General features: G+C 36.5%; 1 protein-coding gene across 1 annotated transcript in view; it reads left to right on the plus strand.

Annotated features, from left to right (window-relative positions):
* The first annotated feature begins 3,209 nt into the window (after window positions 1-3,209).
* The window catches only part of LOC149229697 (protein STRICTOSIDINE SYNTHASE-LIKE 3-like), a 46,486-nt gene continuing 27,629 nt past the window's right edge, over window positions 3,210-22,066 (plus strand). Inside the window, exons 1-3 of the mRNA XM_089375894.1 lie at window positions 3,210-3,835; window positions 7,781-8,059; window positions 8,517-8,681. Of these exons, the coding sequence (XP_089232020.1) occupies window positions 3,474-3,835; window positions 7,781-8,059; window positions 8,517-8,681 (806 nt within the window). The 5' untranslated portion in view covers window positions 3,210-3,473. The remainder of the gene's footprint in view (window positions 3,836-7,780; window positions 8,060-8,516; window positions 8,682-22,066) is intronic.

The raw sequence follows: 22,066 nt of genomic DNA on the forward strand, positions 1-22,066 counted from the left end.
TTCTATTATTGATTCAATTTTGCGATTTATTATATATCAAAATTAAGTATCAATAATTTATCTTTATATCATAGAATTTAATTTAAAAAAAAAAAGAATTTTGATAAAAGAAGAAAGAAGAGTAGAGAAGAAATAAAGAGAATTTCAATCCAATACAATGAAGGAAAACTATTTAAGTTCCAAAATTTCATCCTTACACTCCCATGGAAAGTCTTAGTCTTATTACAATTCCGATGATGAAATATGCAAAATTTAATACCAATGTCTTAGTGATATCACACTTTATTTTTTATAATTTTCCCTTCTTAACTATTAAAAAGGGTGATTTTCCAGCTCAATTTCCATGAAATTTGCAAAATTTAATAGCAATGCCTTGGTAATATTACACTTTATTTTTTATGATTTTCTTTTGGTAACTACTAAAAATGGTGTGGTGTGTTTCGTTTGGTAACTATTAAAACTCGTGTTTGTGAAAATTGTGATATATGAGAAGCATATTATGAGAATACTTTGAAGTCAAAAGGACTTTAGCATTTTATCTTTACTTTTTTGCAGTTTTAATTAAAAATGTTTATAATAATAAGCTATTATTATTATAATTTTTAATTTTTATATTATTATTTTTTAATTGGTTAATGGAAAAAAATGAAATTGGTTATTTTTAAAGTTTAAAATGTTTGTGATTAAAAAAATTATTATAATTTTTATTGTATTTTTAGGTGTAAATTTTTACTGTAATTTTTAAGTGTTTAGGTATATTTTTATAGTCAATTATGAGGTTTTATTAGCCAAGCAATACCATAACATGGGAATTTATATTGGGAGATATATATTGAAGAAAAAATGACATAATATATTGAGCATATAATAGGGTAAAGGGTTTTTATAGATTATGTATAAAAAATGGAGCTCAAAGTTAATGAAAAATATAAAGGAGTATAAAAAATGTTAATGAAAAAATAGATACCTACAATATCTAGTGAAAGTGGATTTTTTTTTGGAAAGTGTATTGGGTTCATAATAGTAAGAGGTTAAATAAAATTATTTTTAGAGATATTTTCTAATATGTAGTCAAATTAAGAATAATATTTAGTATGCCACAAACCCATGTGTACTATGAACCCATAAGGTGTATAAGCTAATTTGCACACCTTAATCTTGAACATTTTAACTTGTTTCAAAGCATATTAGGCTTGAGATTAAAAAAAAAATTGCTCCCTCCCATTTGCCAAATTTACATGGCAAGAAAATAATATAGAATAGCCAAATATGTCAAATCAAATTTTAAATAAAAATTAAACTTAAAAGCCAACTTAAAAATATATATAAAACTTGTACTTTCTTTATTAATACTTTTTTCATTACACCTTCTTCATATTTGTGTTAGGTGAATTGTTGATCTAATTAATACATCACAATACAGGGTACAAAATGACTCTTTGTTTTCCTTTCTTACCAACATTAACTATGATCATCCTATAATATATAAGATATATAAACCAAAAGTAATAATGCACTTTCAATTATTGTAATTTTGCGATTTATTAAGGATCAATAATTTATCTTTGTATCATAGAATTAAAATAAAAAATAAAATAAAAAAAAGAATTTTGGTTAAAAATAAGAATGGAGAAAAAAAAAACAGAAGTTCAATCAAATATAATGAAGGAAAACTATATAAGTTCCAAAATTTCATGCTTACACTCCCATGCAAACTCTTAGTCTTTATTACAATTCCGATGATGAAATTTGCAAAATTTAATACCAATGTCTTAGTGATATCACACTTTATATTTTTATAATTTTACTTTTTAACTATTAAAAAGGGGTGATTTTCTTTTGGTAACTATTCAAAGATAAAAACTCAATTTCCATGAAATTTGCAAAATTTAATAGCAATGCCTTAGTGATATCACACTTTATTTTTTATGATTTTTTTTTGGTAACTATTAAAAATAGTGTGGTGTGTTTTGTTTGGTAACTATTAAAACTGGTGTTTGTGAAAAATATGATAGAGGTAGCCTATGGGGCTTTGGATTGACGGTGAATGGGTGCATTGTTAAGGCACTCCTTGTGAGGTCACTCATTCAAATCCCTAGTGGGTGCTTACCTACCAAAAAAAGAAAAGAAAATTAGTGCTTACCTACCAAAAAAAGAAAATTGTGATATATGAGAAGAATATTATGAGAAAATCTTTGAAATCAAAAAGACTCTAGCATTTTTTTTTTCAGTTTAATTAAAAATATTTATAATGATAAGCTATTATTATAATTTTTTTTTTTAATTGGTTAATGAAAAAAAATGAAAATTTGTTATTTTTAAAATTTAAAATGTTTGTGATTAAAGGAATTTTATCGTATTTTTTAGGTGTAAATTTTTTTGTAATTTTTAAGTGTTTAGGTATATCTTTATAGCAAATCTCGGGGTTTTACTAGCCAAACAATACCATACTATGGGTATTTATATTGGGAGATATACATTGAGGAAAAAATGACATAATATATTGAGCATATAATAGGGTAAAGGATTTTACAGATTGTGTATAAAAAAATGGAGCTCAAAGTTAATGAAAAATATGAAGGAGTATAAAAAATGTTAATGAAATAATAGATATCTATAATATCTAGTAAAAGTGGGTTTTTTTTTTTAATTTGGAAAGTGTATTAGGTTCATAGTAGTAAAAGATTAAATAAAATTATTTTTAGAAATATTTTCTAATATATAATCAAATTAAAAGTAATATTTAATATGCCATAAACCCACGTTTACTATATCATAAGTCCATTAAATAAAATCACGAAAAATTGGATCTAAAATGACTTATATGACACTTTATTTAATGGACTAAGATATCTCAACTAAAATATCTTTAAAAATTATATTCAATCATTTATGTTACTTGGAAAAAATAGGTTGGATTGTGCCTGAATAATTTTGTATTTGGAATATTTTCTTGTCTTTTTCTACCCACTCTAGAAGATGGTACGAGGATCTTTTCCCTTTTGTTTTTTTTTGGGTTAGGGGGTCCCCTTTTTTGGCGGGGAGGCCTTTGTTTTTTTTGGGTTAGGGGGTCCCCTTTTTTGGCGGGGAGGCCTTCATGCACAGTTCCACGTTAATTTTAGTAAAGTCTTAATTATGTTTAGTTGTTGTACTTTTAGATTATATCGACGATGGGGACTAATCTACGATAGTGATGGTGCAGCTTTCCAGTTCACTCATTTGAAATTCATGATGCACATGCCCACTGCTCATGCAAGTATGTCATGCAAGCCTTGTGGGATTTTTTTTTTTTAATTATCGTTCACTGGCCTCGTTATTCGAATGAATGGCCTGTTACTGGTATTCACACGATCAGTCAAAGGCCCCAATTAGGATGCCTTTCGGTGTCACGCCATTGATGTTTTCTTGCGGTTTCTCCATATGAATAGACAGATCAGGGATAGCTGCCAAATTATCGTCAGAAAATAGCGATAATGTCAAAGGGATATGATATTCTCTCTGGAAGGAGTGTCTGCGCGGGGATTGTTTTCTTGGGCATAGCGTTTTTCTTGGGCGTAGATCCACTGCGTCGCAGCGTGATTTCTGGTTTTCCGGACTTCAAAGCTTATTCTATAGAGCAACCGGGCGCCTGGTCGGAGCTGCAGTTTGGATATGACAAGCAGAACAGATTGCAGGCCGCGGAGGTCAAGTTTGTGAACGAACTCGCTGGGCCTGAGTGCTTGGCCTTTGATCTTCAGGGGAGGGGTCCCTACACCGGGACCGGAGATGGCAGAATTATGCGCTGGAACGGCCCCCAGGTTGGGTGGTCCGAATTCGCCTACACGTCGCCCAACAGGTCTGAGAATCCTCAGAACACTGAACATCCTGGTCCTTTCCTTTTGACGTGGTTATCGTACTTTTGATGATAATTGTAACAACATTTTTCTTTTTCTTTTTCCTTGTGGGTTGTTATCTTAAGTTTGATGATAATTGTCGGCACTTTTTTCTTTTGCCTTTTATTTTTCCTTTTTTTGCTAAGTTGTAATTATAGAGAAAAGGTAATTGGCAATTATGGATCGAAAATTAAAATTTATTTAGTTTCTTGATCCATAATGAATTAAGTAAAGTTTTTTAGGTAGAAATTATATAAGAGAATTTTTTGGCCAACTCATATCGAACCAACAAGTGTGGTTCATCCTCAAGACAACCACACTTGTTGGTTCGAAAAGCGTTGGCCAAAAATTTCTCAAATGTGATTTCTACAGAAAGACTTTGTTTTATTTATTTATTTTTTAATTAAAAATATTATCTAAATAAATTTCATATCAAATGAGTTATAATTTTTAATGTGTATGGTATTGTGGTCTTAATGGTTAAGAGCATGTGTTCCCTCCTAAAAGACTACAGGTTCAAAACTGGAGGGGGTAGAGCATGTAGCTAATTTAATATAACATAAAGTATATGTATATGTAAAATTAATTTTTTTTTATTTGGTTATTTTATATATAGTAAAAATAATAATTGATTCTCATGAGTCTCAAAGTGAAATTTGGTCTTGATCTATTCCCAAAACACTCTAGGACAAAAGAATGTGTCACTCTTGTGATACTAAAAGGATTGAAGATGAAAAACACTTGAACACTTTCTCCAACATTTGCCACATTACCAACCTTCTTGACTTGTTAAATCAACTTTCTTCTAGATTAAATCAACTTTCTTAATCTAGAAGGGTTTATTTCCCTTCTTTTTTATCATAGAAATAGAATACTAAAGAGTTGCAATTGATCTTTTTTTTTAAGTTTGATAAACCACATTAGTCTTAATCAACATCATTATAATTATAATTGAAATCTATTTTAAAATATTTATATTTAAATAATTTTATTTTTATTATTTGACTGTTTTATTTTTAAAATAATATTTATTCTTTATTTTTTAAAAATGATATAATTGAAGATTAAAATTTGTTATTTTATTTTTAAACATATTTTTTTATAATTAATAGTTATGTTTATTAGTTTTTTCAAATAACATATATATACGAAATAATTTAAAGGTTTTTAAATTTTTTATCGAGATTATTTATTTCTCAATTTATATCTTCGATTTTTTCGCTTTTACATCGTAAATGAGATGATCCATGAAAAGTGTTTTTTTTTCAGAAAAAAAAAACATCATGAATTATATTAAGAAAATATAAAGATCATAATACAAGAGAGCCCATAAAACCATAGTCCATCTAGTTGTTTATTAGTTTTTCAACTCTTTTTTCCAGTCAAAGAGGTCCTCGTGTTTACGATAAAGCTGATGGCGTGAAATTAGATTGGGTAGTTTTCTTTTATAATCGATTATTTTATTTTATAATTGATATTTAATTTTATAATATTTTTGAAAATAAATTAATAGATATTATAAATATTTTTTCCCAGTTAATAATAAATTAATATAAATAAAATAAAATGGTAATTTTTTAAATTGATATTAATTTTCCATAATTTTTTTTAATAATTTTAATTTTAATAATTACTATAATATTTTTTTAGTAACTTTTAATTCTATTATAAATATAAGATTCATTAAAAATTATTTTATAAATAAGTTTTATTTTTATTAAGTAAAAGCTTTCAATAAAAATCACATAAGATAAATCAATAATCATAATTTATCATAAATCTTAACAAAAATAATACACTACTCTGACAAGAAACCTACCATGAAAACCAGGCCCAGATCTGACTTAAACATGAGCTGCTACTTCTAGGAATTGCCTGTTAGTACTAAACAAAATAAGTTATACTAAGAGCTATTGCCGATGTGTCGGCATGACTAAAATTGAATTGGGCACAACTATTTCTCTCGTCTTAAGAGAGAGACTAAGAGCTACTCCCTGAGCATACGTATTTGACATTTCAGAAATTGGGGGCTTTCAACCGAAGCGATTTTCATTGTTGCTTATTTTATTTTTTTTTGGGCTTAGATTGTTGCTTAACATATGTTGTTGGTTGAGATTTCTATACAATACCGGTGGGATTTTTGTAAATCCATTTTAAATATTAAAATTTCAGAAATTGGAATTTGTGATGAGATTAGCTTTTATATGGTTTGCATTTTTTTATATTATTAATTTATGTGAAGCCTCTAGAGATTTGAATAATTCTAGTCTTTCTGACGCTAAAAGCTATTATAAATTTCAAAAATATTTTGGAATCTTCATAAAAAAAACCTTCCAACAATTGACCCTTTTCCTAACAATTAAATTCCAAAATATTCCTAAAATTTACAGTCAACAAAAAAAATGTCCTTAAACTCATACATTTCAACCATTAATATCTAGCTAAAAGAAAGTCCGCTACTTCCTATCTCTCCAGGGCCGTAGCTTGAGCCACCATTGTTCTATCGTCCATCACTGCTCTTTATCATCCGATCAGCTGAATGGTTCAATGGTTTTTGTTTCTTTCTGAAAATTGTGAACATGTTTCAAACATGATGGTTATTTGCTCAACTTGGTTTTGAGATGCTATCTATCGGTTTTGAGATGCTATCTATCGATAGTTATCGAGAGTCTTTTAAACTTTTTCAGATCTATCTAAACGATATGTTTATATATCCTCAATATAATATCATGATTTTCTTTCTAGAAAAAAAACTTGAACCACCATTGCAATTATCTTTGTAACTCAGTATATTGCAGCCAGCTAAGAAAATTTATTCTCCCTAATCTGTGAATTGCCCCGTCATTCCACCTGGGTGAGCATAGATGCATCTGAGATGCCCCAGTACTTAGCTTTAATTTCTTCGTCCAGTCCATCGATCATCGCTTTCACTGCTGCCCTTGTCATATCTTGCTTCGCCCAAGTGACTTTTTGCGAGCTGGAAACCTCTTGTTTTACCCTCCGCCTCCCCCGGTTAGGGGAAATCTCCCCCCTGTTATGCGACTTCTTGGTAGAGCCATGAGATCTGTAGCCCAAAAAGAGGCCCGGCCCCTCCGTTACCTTCTATAACAGTGCCACCTTCTATAACAGTGCCGCCACTACCAAGAACTTCATTGTTTCCTCACGCCTGTGAATACCTTATCCAGGCCACAAACCCAATTATGCCCTACACAGGATGGAAGAGAAGGAATGGTGCACAGACAAACTGTGAGCATTAAAAATAATTTGTTTTTATCAGATCTCAACCAATTAAAAAACTTACATGATATAGAGCATAGCAGAGCAGGAGGGTTTTGAGGGTGTTTTGTTAAGTTATTTTTTAGTTGAAAAAGGTACTAGTTTGAAATAGTGTGAAATTAGCTTATGCTAGGTGATTTTGACAGTGTAGATGTTTATATTGTTACTCAGGCAAAACAAAACAAAAATTTGTAATAAAGAAAATTATAAATTTGATATTTTTTTGAAAATCTTATTTTGATTATTTAGATACACCTAAATCATAGATTACATGAAAATTCATATTAGCAAACCAAAAAAATATTTATAAAATCTCAAAATTCATATCAGCCAACCCAAAAAAAATATTTATAGTTAATTTTTTTTTTTTAAATCTGATACCCTGTTTCAAGAATCCAATTTAAAAGCTCAAAATCCTATTTCAGATTCCATGTCAGGGGAACAAGCATCCCATAAAATTAAAAATAAAAATGTTTACCGAAGCTGCCCTAAAAATTTGACATTTATTTCCCTGCAATTTGTTTTTTCTCACCAGATATGGCATAGAAAATTCACTCTTTTTTTTTACATCTGGGATAATCATGTTTGAGATTAAATACATTTCATCTTTTGGGTTATTTTATGGCCTGTAGATCGCTGGAAATATGTAAACCTCAAAATCCTCCGAGGGCGAACGTGGAATACGAGCATATATGCGGTCGACCTCTGGGTTTGAGATTCAACAAACGGACTGGCTATCTATATATTGCAGACGCTTACTTCGGGCTCCTCACGGTTGGTCCCGAGGGTGGATTGGCTACTCCTCTCACCACTGAAGCAGGAGGAGTTCCTCTCAGATTCACCAACGATCTTGACATCGATGACGATGACAACGTTTATTTTACTGACAGCAGTCTCAAATATCAGAGAAGGTTAGTAAATTTTATTGGATAGTAATTTGATCGCAGATTTCAGAAATTTAACAAACATAAATGGAATTCAATGGTTAATTTATTCATCTCAAATAATTAACTTCAGGCATGTCCGAGATATTCTAAAATCCACAATCTAATGACACTAAATTCATGCATGATTATGTGATGTTTTGTTTTCCTGAAACAATTCCTTTCATTTAAGTGGGTGCAAGTCATTCTTCATCAGATTGCCCTTCGAATTATTAAAGAGTATCTTTAATTTGATTGTGAATTTTTGGAATATTCTGAATAAGAAAGATATGGGCAAGGTTATTTGACTCCATGTGTGTCATATTTTGAAATATTTATGAAATCTGCTATCAACATAAATTCAGGGGCTATTGAAAAACTATAATGCATAATCAATTTAAGGTTTGGGTTGTGAGTGATTAAGCCTGGTTCTACCATATTGCAGGAATTTCCTTCAAGCTGTTTTCTCGGCGGAGTCATCCGGGCGTGTGTTAAAGTATAATGCTAAAACGAAAGAAACTCAGGTTCTGGTGGAAGGTCTCCATTTTCCAAACGGGCTGACTCTCAGCAAGGATCGCAGCTTTTTTGTTTATGCATCCTGCGCGGGAAGGTTGGTATTCATGGCTCTCTTGATTACAGAATGGGCAATTTGATTACAGAATGGGCAATTTGTTTACATCGGCATTCAACGCTCCTTAAATTTTTTGTTTTCGGAGAAAACAGGTTCATATATAAAGAGCAATTTATGATTGTTCTGTATTTGTATCTTTTTTCTACAGAAAAAACAGTGTATTGTTTGTTCCACATAGAAATCAATACATACAATCTTTGGCCAATTAGAGCAATGAAGATCATAATTGACCAAAGAGAACCTTCAGCCCACTCTCTGCCAAGAACATACAACAATTGGTTCCAATTCAAATCTGGAGAAACCCCAGCTTTTTCCTTTCTGTTCAACCCGTACACAAACCCTCAATCAAAATTTGGAAATCCGAATCTGACATTTCACCATCAAAGAAATGTCTTTGCATTTCTGGTTGAGTTTGCTTTACCAAAAAACTCTGAGCATACCCACAGGCACCCCCGAATCTGACATTTCACCATCAAAGAAATGTCTTTGCATTTCTGGTTGAGTTTGCTTTACCAAAAAACTCTGAGCATACCCACAGGCACCCAACAGGCCTTCGTCAAGTCCAATTACTTCCTTTAAGAGGGCGTTGCCCTGTTCACTAAAATTTCTAAGTGTTCTATAGTAACAGAGACAAATGACTACTGAAGCATTCTAATACAAAGTTGCCAAGAACATAGACGGATGCTATCCAACTAAGATGTACCTTTAAACAAGCCAACTACTACCTTCGAATCACCTGCCACCTGTAGTTGCCGAATGCCTTTATCTCTGGCTAAGAATAAAAGAACCCAAAGAGCTATCAATTCTTCCTTTGTATTGGTACTGGGACCTGCACCAAGTGAATAGATGAAAGATACAATGCTATACCAGCACCATAGAATCTTGTAGCCCCTTGGCTATTCCTTTTTCCGACTCTATTGCAAAATAAATGCCCCCTGACATGGGCCCGATATAACACTATATAACACGTTGGGCGTTTTTTTTCTCGCTCATCACCGCGCGGCGTGTTATATGGTGTTATATCGGGCCCATGTCAGGGGGCATTTATTTTGCAATAGGGTCGGAAATAGGAATTCCCTTGACACACTCTGTCGAAATAAATCTAAGCAATAGAGCAACTAAAAGAGGGTGCTCACCGCATCCGTAGCTCTCTTTTTCACTTATTCAAAGTAAATCGGATCTTATGAGCGACCAAACTAGAACTTCCATCTAGGTCATCCAAAATAGCTAGATTTCTATGAATCCACATTCTCCAAAGAACATAACTAGGAAGACCTTTGAAGGATTTGGTCAATGGAGTCCTCACCCCATCGCCACAAACATTGCTCAAGAGTGACGGAGACCTAAAAACTTGGGAAATTGAACATTTGTAGCACTTCTTGGCACAACGAAGGGACATGAAACAAAAACATGATTGATAGTCTCTTCATTAACCATGTAGGGAGAGCTTTGCCACCCATGCCTTTTTTCCATTACCCCAAATCAGAAACACTGGATTATGAGAGAGGAGACCAGTGTATTACTTCCACTCATATGATAAGTTTCCTTACTAGCCTAAGCATCCAACGTTCTTGATCACCACCTTGTACCCCACATCTGTAAGCCTTGTGAAACCTCAGTCCTTTAAATGTGACCTTAAATCCTAAGACATCACATATTTGCTAGTAGCTTCAACCCATGGGTCTTCACCCAATCTAATTTGACTTTCCCTCACAACTTTCCATGGCACCCAATGACCTAGAACCAAGAACACTCTAACCAAACCCTTCGACATCTTCGATATCCCTTTGCAAGACTTGGGCTTCGATCAAACCCATTGTTCCACTATACATTTTGAAATAGTTTAGCTTCATATGTTTTTCTTGCAAACCTTCATTAAATAGAATCCATTATAAACTTTTTTTCTACTAATGCCTAACTAAATAAGTAGATGTTCTTGAGACCCCAACCTCAATCTTCCTTTGGTTTAGCCAAGATATTTTGTCATCAATGACATTCTCTCATTTTGATTTTTTCTAGGCCAAAACCAAAACATCTCCCCTTAATTGTGTCTGAAATTAGCTTAAGCACATAAGCACATAAGCTCAACCTCAATCTCAGTCCTCCTTTGGTTTAGCCAAGATATTCTATGTCACTAATAGCATTATCTCATTTTGATTTTTTCTAGACCAAAACTAAAACATCTCCTCTTGATTGTGTTTAAATTCTCTTAGGCACATAAGTCATAGAGAGCCGATAGACTAGGATACTCTCAAACACTGATTTGAGAAAAACTAATCTACTTTTGATAGATAACCATCAATGACACCAACAACTAAACTTGGCTTCAATTTTTTCGTGCAACCACATCCAATCAACTATTTTGCTATGTTCCACCAAGACTCCAAGATAGCTCTATAATGTCTCTTTTTTGGGCATTGGGAATGGAGAGCATCTCAGAAGCCTATGCTACAAATTAAAAATGTATTGCAAGGTTACGAGAGAATTAATTAATTGAAAGTGGCTAAGAATAGAGAATATTAAAACGTAACTTTATTTAATAAAGTGGCTAAGAAAAGATAATATTAAAAAGTGACTTTATTTGATAAAGGAAAAGTGACCCATGATATTGAGACAACCCATGACATTGTCCATCGTATTCCAATAAGCTATCATAACAAAATAGAAGCATGAGCTCATGAAGGGCATGTGTGGATAATTTGGTGAATTCTTTTTGTGGCTCTCTCAACATTTGTTTGGGGGTTTGTAGCCCTAAGTGTGGATCATCTATAGGGGTGAGACTATCCTCCCTAGGGATCTAAATGTGCTCTAGTTTCAGTGATGAAACATCCACCCAAGCTAGTCTGGCAGGGGAACCATTTCAAATTATCCATTTGCACTTAGCGGAGGAAGGAGGAACCAAAATCAACAATCTTCAGAACTTTGAGATTTTGCAGCAACATGCATCACCATCAACCAAGTTTCCAGTAAATCGATTTTGGCATTTAGAATAGTTGTCAGCATGTACTTTCTTATTATAATAAATAAAATAATTCGTCGAGTTATTGCAGTTTATCTTTGCATCTGGTTGATCTGTTTTTCTGTAGCATTTTTATGTGGAATTTCTCTATGGAAAATTGTCTAGAGAAATAAAAATAGAAAAATTATCGAAATTCCTGAAATAATTAAAATGGAATATTACAAAGGGGATGCAGATGTTGGAAGATACACAAGGGGGATGTGTGGGAGTACCCTCAAATTTTAGAGAAATTTAAGGGGGATGTGTAAAAGTACCCTCAAATTTTAGAGAAATTTAGGGGGGATGAGGGACATTGAGATATATATATATATATATATATATATATATATATATATATATATATATATATATAAGAGGGATGTGTGTAAGTTACCCCAAACTTTAGGGAAATTTAGGGGGGACAGGGAACATTGATATATATATATATATATATATATCTTCAATAATGAAAACATAAATACATTGATCCATTTGTAATTGAATTAAATAATGAAATACATCGATCTATACTCATCATTCACATTGATACATACATTATTCATCCATACACCATGAGATTCAATAAGGAAATACATCGATCCATATTTATCATACTAAAATCTATATTGATTTAAAAATTAAATTCATAATTCATCATTCTAGAATCTAATTTGTACCAAGAAAAATAAACTATGGTAGATATTGAATTCTCAAGACTGGAATAGAATAGTAAATTGATATAACTCAAACTCAAAAATAGTAAAGTGTCGAGTCAATGAATCAAGCTAAGGCATTGATATTTAGAGTCAAGACTCAAAAGTTAAAACTGAAATTAAAAATGGAGAATGAGCATTTAAGAAGTGTCACGAGGGAGGAGAGGCAACAATTAATCAGTAAGACAGATAGCGTCGCACGGTAAGCTAAGTAGAGGTAAGCTTGGTAAGTCGAATGAAGTTGAATGAGTGACTTAGGGATTGCAATTAGTTTATGTTTTGATATTTGTTATGTATTTTTCTTGTTAGTTTTAATTTTATTTTTTATAATTTCAAGGGTATAGACAAAATTGAGGGAGATATGTCCCCCCCTCAAAAGAGGTTCTTCTAGGCTTGGTGATCTTGATTAAAGGCTAGTTGCGGACCCTCATACATGATAGAATCCAACAGAAACATTGCAATCCAACCAATCCTCAAAAATGTTAAGTCTAGAGGATTTTGAATGGGATATAAAATTCTACTTTCTCCATATGAAATCCAGTGAGGTCAAAACCACTCTCAAACATCCTAAGTCAATTAATGGTAATGTTAAAAATTTAATTAAAGATAAAGGAGAATGTCACTTTTACTTTAAGCATTTAACATTACCATTAATCAGATGGCATTAGTAGGGCCCTAGGGTTGAATATTGAGCTACCCCACTTAAAATTATTGTTTTCAAGCAAAATTAAGGGGGAACGCCTAGCTCTTTATGGGGGGGCACCCACAAGCACCCATTTTGGAGAAACATGTCCCCCACACTAGGGAGACATTTCCCTTGTGTTTCCACGTGTCTCCCCAAAAGGGGGAATCAGGGAAACGTTTCCCGAAGAGGGGGACTTGGGGAATGTTTCCCCAGCCATTCCCCTTCCCTATGTAATATCCCTTGTGAGATATTTTGTAGATTTTGCAGAAAACTAATTCAATCAAAATTTCTCCATAAAATTACCATTCAATTTACATAAGATTGCCATGTAAAATAGAACAAGAGAATGCATGCAATTCAATCATACAATGAGCAGAAATAATCTCATCTTTTATTATAATATATAACTGGGGTTTTACATGCTGAAATAACAAAATAGTTGATATAGTCGAGATAGAACTAGCCTCAAGGATCTGCTCCAATGTTGCACGTGCCCTCCACCAAAACTGAACTGAACTACCATTGTTAAGCTCTCTTGTGAATTCTGGATGAATTCACCAAGGGGATATGGGTACTTGCCCAATATCACTAAATCACCCGAGGGTTTCCATGCTGGGGCTACCAAGGAAGCAGAGAACTAGGTTCCCAACCTCTCACACAAGAAGAAATATCAAATCCAAGATGTCCTCTAATTGTCTCCTCCTTTTCTTTTTATAGATCTGATATACCCCTCTAGAAGCTCTTATTTTATTATTATTTTAATAATTGAACACATTGCCCTTAATTAAAATATTCTTTTTAATGTGGGAAAATGGTAAATTGGCCACCATGCCTCCTCGGGCCACTGAAAATCACTTCTAACTATCTAATCTTGTAGATCTTCTCGTTTTGGTTCGAACGAGCTATTACACTAAGGTGTTCTGCCAAGTATTCCTCTCGAAATGCCACCTTAAGTGTAACTAATTGAGTCAGGCCCATTAATAACTCTGTTTTTTTTTTAAGTTTTCGGAATGCAATGAAACAAAAGGAAAATTGTGCAAATGTTGGAATATACCAAGCGAATGCCATCAAACCTCATAAAACTCCTCAAAACCCCTCTAAAGGCCCCTGGGCCCGTTGATGATGCCAACCTATGCATATGACCTATCTGCCCCCAACTCTGAAAGTCCATCCTGGCCATGCCATAAGGAGCACCAGAAAAAGGAACATCACAAATCCTCCGCCCCAAGATTGTTTTCCCTCAAGCAATCTATATTTGTCGACAAATCTAGTAGTCCCATGCAACTGAGAATCAATACCTGGATCCCATACAAACCACTAAGTGATTCCATACCTCTATGCCACCCAACCAAGAATAGATCCCTCAATGTCTGGATCCCAGACTAAACTTTGACTTGACCTACCATCAACAGATCCTCCCGGATCCCAATGCCACCATGGCCACTCATCAACACCCCTATCCCATGGATCTAGTTGTGCTCTATCTCCAACTATGGTTGTTGCTCCCTCAACTGAATACCAACTTGTCACCTCTCTCCAATCCAACCCTTGGCATAGAACAAGGTCAATCTCACCATGTTGATTGTTATGCTCTTGACCTATGAAAAGATACCAGAATACCAAATATGTGAAGAAATATACCCAGAACACATAACAATAAGAAATAACAACATGTATTTTATTATTCAGAAAGGAAAGCAATGTTCACTTGCCTCTTCGAAGGGGCAACCTCCAATAGAGTTGGGCTCAATTACAAAATAAGACACGACGCTCCTCAAGGGGAGTCTTTATCCTTCATATAGGATTCATACATGCAATACCATGGGTTAGTACCATGGTTCTTATTAATACCATCTATCTAATACCATGGCCCATTTGCAACTAACTGTGGTCCCTTCTTTAAATGTGGGTCAACCACTTACAATTATTAATATGGGCTTTATTGACTCTTTAACTAACTATAACTATGACTCGACCCTATTACATAAATAATGGGGTTAGGGTTAGACCCTAACATGCACTCCCCCATAAAAATAGCCTTGTCCTCAAGGCTGAAGCTGCGGAAACTGCTGAAGAACAGTGGCTGGTTCCCAGGTCGCATCTTCTGGAGAGGTGTCTTTCTACTTGACGAGGACTTCCTTGATCGTGCGGCCACATAGGTGCCATTCTTGCGTGTCAAGAACATGTTCAGGTTGGATCCAGATTTAACCTTCTCCATCCAATTCGGGTAGACTGGTTTGAATTCTGCAATGGTTCGCAACCACTTTCTTGAGGCATGAGACATGGAAGATGGGATGGATTTTTGTAGTGGGTGGCAAGGCTAGCTTGTAGGCTACTTCTCCGATGCGCTGAAGTATTTGATATGGTCCGTAGAATTTTGGAGATAATTTCTGACAACCCTTGTCTTTGAGTGATGTTTGCTTATATGGTTGCAGCCTCAAGAATACCTGATCCCCTTCTTGAAATTTGCGCTCTGAATGATGTTGGTCTGCCTGTTGCTTCATGCAATTTTGAGCTTGATGGAGATTCTCTTTGAGGTGGGCCATCATGGTTGCACGGTTCTCTAGGGGTTGATCCATTGCTTGTACATTCGAGCATCCCTGTATATAAGAAGTAAGTGAAGGAGGGAGTTGACCATAAACTGCTTCATATGGAGTCATTTTGGTGGTGGCATGATAGTTAGTATTATACCACCATTCGGCTAGAGGTAACCACTGTACCCATAGATGTTGCTTTTCTGAAGTGAAACACCTGAGGTAGGTCTCTAGACATTTGTTGACTGCTTCAGTTTGACCATCAGTTTGGGGATGATAGGAAGTACTGAGTTGTAGTTGGGTACCTTGTAGCTTGAAGAGTTCCTGCCAAAAGTTACTGGTGAAGATTAGGTCACGATCAGACACAATGGAAGTGGGCATGCCATGCAATTTGAAGATCTGGTCCATGAAATATTGAGCCACCAAAGCTGGTGTAAAAGGGTGGGGTAGGGTGCAAAAATGAGCATACTTAGAAAGTCTGTCCACAACCACCATGATGACTGACTTGTTGCCTGACTTCGGAAGACCCGTAATGAAATCCATAGAAACCTCTGTCCATATTGAGGCAGGGATGGGCAATGGCTATAATGTGCCTGGGGATTTGACTGTTTCTCCTTGTGGCACTGACACACATCACACTCAGCTACAAAAGTAAGAATGTCCTTTTTCATGCATGTCCAAAAGAATGAACGTCGAGTGCGAGCATAAGTCTTCTGAAAGCCTGAATGGCCTGCAATGGGAGATGAGTGCAACTCTGCAAAAATGAAACTTTTGAGGGTGGATGTTGGTGATATCACTACTTTGTCCTTGTAGCGAAGAATCTCATCCTACCAAGAGTAGCCCGCTGTGGAATTTGGATCCGCCTGCAATTTATTAATGAGTTGGGAGAGCAAAGGATGTGAAAACCATTCCTTGCGAGCCTCTTCAATCCACTCTAGAATGGGAAGAGAGATTTCTAGCAAGGTGCTTTCCTCCTCAAATTGGCATGATAAAGCATCCGCTACGACATTTTCTCGCCCTTTCTTGTAAATTATCTCATAATCATATCCCAACATTTTGGCTAGCCATTTATTTTGTTGTGGCGAGGATATGCATTGCTCCAAAAAATATTTAAGGCTTTGATGGTCTGTGCGGATTTGGAAACGTCGCCCCAATAAGTATGGTCGTCAGGTATCCACTGCATGTAAGATGGCCATCATCTCCTTCTCATAGGTAGATTGTCCCAGATTTGTCCCACTTAGTTGTTGGCTAGTGAAGGCCAAGGGTCGACCTTCCTGCATTAAGACAGCCCCAATACCCGTACCTGAAGCATCACATTCAATCACAAAATATTTGGTGAAGTCAGGTAGTGCCAATACAGGAGTGGAACACATGGCATGTTTGAGAGCCATAAATGCCTGTTGCGCTTCATCATTCTAGAGGAATGATTTTTTCTTGAGAAGGTGAGTGAGGGGTCTAGCAATGCGACCATAATTGCAGACAAATTTGCGATAGTAACCGATCAGACCCAAAAATCCTCTTAAGTTCTTCAAGGTCTTTGGTTGAGGCCAATCCTGCATTGCCTGGATCTTTTTGAGATCCCCCCTGACACCTTGATGGCCCACAATGTGGCCCAAATACTCAACTTATTCCATGCCAAAAGAGCACTTGGACAATTTGACAAATAATTTATGCTTCTGGAGCACTTGCAAGAGCAGATCTACATGCTGAAGATGTTGTTCCCAGGTGAGGTTATAGATGAGGATGTCATCAAAGAAAACAAGGACAAATTTTCTGAGATATGGTTTGAGCAGGTGATTCATGAGGCTCTGAAAAGTGGATGAGGCATTACAAATACCAAATGGCATGACCAGGAATTCGTAATGGCCTTCATGAGTTTGGAAAGCAGTCTTTGGAATGTCTACTTCTTTCATGCGAATTTGGTGATAGCCCGAGCGAAGGTCGAGCTTAGTAAAGAATTGAGCCCCATTTAGTTCATCCAACAAATCATCAACAACCGAGATGGGAAATTTATCTTTGACCGTCAGCTTGTTGACGACCCTGAAGTCTGGACACATATGCCATTCCCCATATTTCTTAAGCACCACGACCACATCAATGAATAAGGACTAATGCTAGGACGAATGACACCGGCTTCCAGGAGTTCCTTGATGATTTTTTCAATTTCATTCTTTTGTTTGAAAGGATATCTATATGGGTGCACATTTGGTGGTTGTACCCCTGGGACCAAAGTAATGCTATGATCATGTTCCCCTCTCGAGGGTGGAAGCTCATGAGGCTTGTCAAAGACTTGTAGATGGTTGTTTAAGACCTGTTGCATCTCAGGATGAATATGAAGAGAAGTGGGTTCGAAGGCCTGGATGGCATTAAATTGGGTTATAACTCCATGGTGGCCCTTTTTTAACAATTTTTCCATCCTATGCGAGCTGATGATATGAGGAGCAACTGTCTGGAGTTCGCGGAGGGTATGTGTGTGGTTATTCTGCTTGAAGCTCATATATAACTCCTGGAAATCCATTGTGATTGGGCCGAGTGTGTGGAGCCATTCAGCACCCAAGACAATGTCACACCCACCCATGTTGATGGAAAACATGTGGGTCTTTAGGTGATAATCCCCCATTTGAAGTTTGACATTTTCACAATGGCCTTCACATTTCATTGCCCCCCCATCAGCAATATGTACTTGGAAATTAGAGACTGCTTTGACAAAACAATGCACTGCTTCAGCGACTCTTTGATGGATAAAGTTATGCGTACTTCCACTATCAATCAAGACTATTACAGAGCGATGCTTAATAAAACCTCTGATTTTGAGAGTTTGGGGAGAAGAAATTCCTGCCAAAGCATGAAGCGAGATAATTAGTTCTTCAAGTGTAACTGGGAGCTCATTGTCCGGCTGGTTGTCCTCATCTTCCTCCTCTAGTTCCTCAAATGGTGGGGCTTCCTCAAATGAACTGTGATCAGTAACATCAGTTTGAAAGAATTTTGGTTCCTTGCATTTATGCCCCGGGGAGTATTTCTCATCACAATAGTAACAGAATCCTTACTTTCTTCTTTCCGCCATTTCGCTGGTGACACCTTTTGAACCTTAAGTGTTTGGTTAGTGCTCAGAGCCTAGGTGGGGCGTCCCTTGGCTATGAAATTTGGATGAGTCGACTGGGCCGCTAATGTGCGTTCTACTTCACGAGCTATCTTGCAAGCTGCCAGCCATGAGACTGGGTGTTGTAGTCAGACGTGGGCTTGTATGGCGTCTTTGAGACCACTGATAAAACATTCCAAGTAGAATTCATCTACTAGACCTCCTGTGCGGAAGGCTAATGCTTCAAAGGCTTTAATATATTCTTGCAGGGTGCCTGTCTGTCGGAGCTTAGTAAGATGACCCAAAAAGTTAGATTCATGGTCAAAGCAATCAGAAAGGGCTTTTGAGAATATCCACCAAGTCAATGGCATTGCATAGCAGTGTTGATTCCACTGCCACCATTGCCATTTTTCTTGGTCCAAGTACAGGCTTCCCACACTTAGCTTAGTCGCATCATCTCTGATGTGATTCAATGTGAAATATTGCTCCATTTGTGCTAGCCATATGGTCGGATGGGAGCCATCGAATTTATACATGTCCAGCTTGGGTGGTTGAAGCTGGGACTGTTTGTGGTTTCCATAGAAGTGAAGAGAATGGCTAGACTTGCCCTCAAGGTTTTCATTAAAATCATATGCCTCTGATTGTGCCCCCGAATTTCCCTTTGTGAGTGTGTCAGTTAACGTCTAGATCTGCTTCGTTAATGCCTCCAACTTTTGGTCAAGGGTGTCGATCTTCTCATTGGCCATAGCTTGAGCTCTAGTTTGTACCATGCACCGATCCGGTGCACTTGTTGTTATTGTGAAAAAAAAAAAAATTGGGACCACCCGAAATTTTGACGCTCACAAGTGAATGGTACCATCTTGCTCAGCCCGTCGACCTTATTCTTATGGGCTAAGTCTCCTATAAGCATCCCGGGAGGGTCTTAGACTTTTTTTTTTTACTCCTCACTTAGGAATACTGCATTAACCAATTCCCAGAAAATTTAATTCTGCCCAATGTCCTGCGAGAATCACGCCAAAGTATAGGAGCCACACAAATAGTCAGATCTATTGGCGAAACCCTCAAATGGAGAGTATGAGTAGGAATGGGGCAGTGATCTAACCCCTGTTGCTAGATCTGAATGGCGGATCTAATTGTTGCAACTTCTACAGAACCCAAACTGCTAGATCTGAATGGCGGATCTGATAGATCTGATTGGTGGATCTAATAGATCTGAATGGCGGATCTGAGAGATATGAATGGCGGAACTGATTGTTGCGGCTGCGACAGAACCCAACCTGCTAGATCTGATCTGGCAAAGATGATGCGTGATCTAGAGAGAGACAAGGGAACTATGGTCTCAAGGAGTGTCAGGTGCTACAAATCTCAATATACATAAGGGTTCGACAGTAGTACTCAGCCCAATCTTTCAGGGCACTAACCAAGGAGGATTAACCGTACCCTTAGCCGTACAACCTGACTACCCTATCATACGCACGATTAATCTCCTCGAGTGTTGTTCTTAGTGTACTGTAGCATCAAGACGGCCGACGGTTTATCTATGGTGAGGTTTCAAGAGAGCCTAGGGGGCTTCTGATATACCCAGAGGGTACTTGGAAGACAGTCTGTGCGCGGTTTTGTCTAATGCGCTACTACTTGAAGGGGTATCCATAGGGGTTACAAAGGAGTCCAACAAGCGTGACCACCTCTTGTATTTCCTGCGTGTATGCCTCCCCAAATTCGCAGGTTTATGCGCTCAACGACAGATCCCATGGTTTAAAGACGTCGGAACACGTCTCTAGCCAAAAAAAAAAAATTGCTAAAAATGGAGATCCCACTAGCCCTGGAAAGTGCTCTTATGCCACTTGTTATGCTCTTGACCTGCGAGAAGATACCAGAATACCAAATATGCAAAGACATATACCCAGAACATAGAACAATAAGAAAAACAGCATGTATTTTATTATTCAGAAAGGAAAGCAATTTTCACTTGCCTCTTCGAGGGGGAAACCTCCAATAGAGCTGGGCTTAATTACAAAATAAGACACGACACTCCTCAAGGGGAGTCTCTATCCTTTATATAGGATTTATACATGCAATACCACGGGTCAGTACCATGGTTCTTATTAATACCATCTATCTAATACCATGGCCCATTTGCAACTAATTGTGGTCCCTCCTTTAAATGCAGGTCAACCACTTACAATTATTAATATGGGCTTTATTGACTCTTTAACTAATTATAAATATGACTCGGCCCTATTACATAAATAAGGGGGTTAAGGTTGGACCCTAACATTGATGATGTCCTGAAATACTAATGAGAGGCCAGCCTACATCCTGCTACCAATTGGAGCAAATAGTACCCCTCACATCTAAGGGCTCCAGTAGTACAATGCTCCTGACTAAAAATAATACTCCATCAATAGGATACCAACTCATCATCTCTCACCAATCCAATACATAGACACCTATGTAAGGAGCAAGTCTACTAGGCTAATATGGGTCCCTGCTCAATTGATGATGCTATGTCTGGTCAATCAACAAGATATGTCTAAGGAAACCTACCCCTCTCTCTATAATAGGAAAAAGTGGGCAAGATGTGTTACAAGCCCTGTCGATGTACTCCAGGATAGGGGTGCGGCTTGGAGATACTATAACTCTACTGGATAACACTGCGTTTATCTTCACCTCATCAATGGGTAGGCTCAAATATGGGTGCACCACCATCTCAAAAATATCCTCCCTCATCTTACTAAAAACTCCATGCTCCTCCTACAAAACTATCATGTCAGCCTCCAGCACCTCCTGAGGACAAGTGTCTTCAAATACTGCCATCCTGCTAGTTTCATGTACATATGTCTGCTCCTTATCAATGGTTGACCCTAAGGGTGGTTATTCATCCTCCTCCATGGGCTCAACATGAGCCAGTAGCTGACCCTCCAAAAATGGCCCATCCTACACACTGTGTGTATTGTCTAACTCATTCTCCTTTGTGTGCTCTCTATCCTGAAACATCAGTCGCTCATCTGCTACCTGATCTACTTCCCTCATGGGAACAATCGACTGCTCGTCATACTCCTCTATCACACATGGATGCATATATGGGCTACTTCCATTAACTCCACATGACTGCTCATACTCCTCAAAGGCATCCCCATAAGAAACCATGGACTCGTCCAAAGAAGAATCTTCACCCTGACAGTCAAAAGGAATCTCCTTTTTCTCTACCTCTGTTACCTCCTCAGTGTTACTCAAGCATGAGTGGTTAGGTCCCCAAGGTCCCTTGCAGATGAAGCAAAGTCCCTTCCTCCTCAACACATTCTTGTTGCATGATCCACCAAACCTAAGCAACTCCTCCCTGGTCAAATGTCTT

This window comes from Pinus tabuliformis, chromosome J (genome assembly GCF_031772625.1).
Source record: "Pinus tabuliformis cultivar Carrire ecotype Pingquan chromosome J, CPIR1, whole genome shotgun sequence".
NCBI lineage: Eukaryota > Viridiplantae > Streptophyta > Pinopsida > Pinales > Pinaceae > Pinus > Pinus tabuliformis.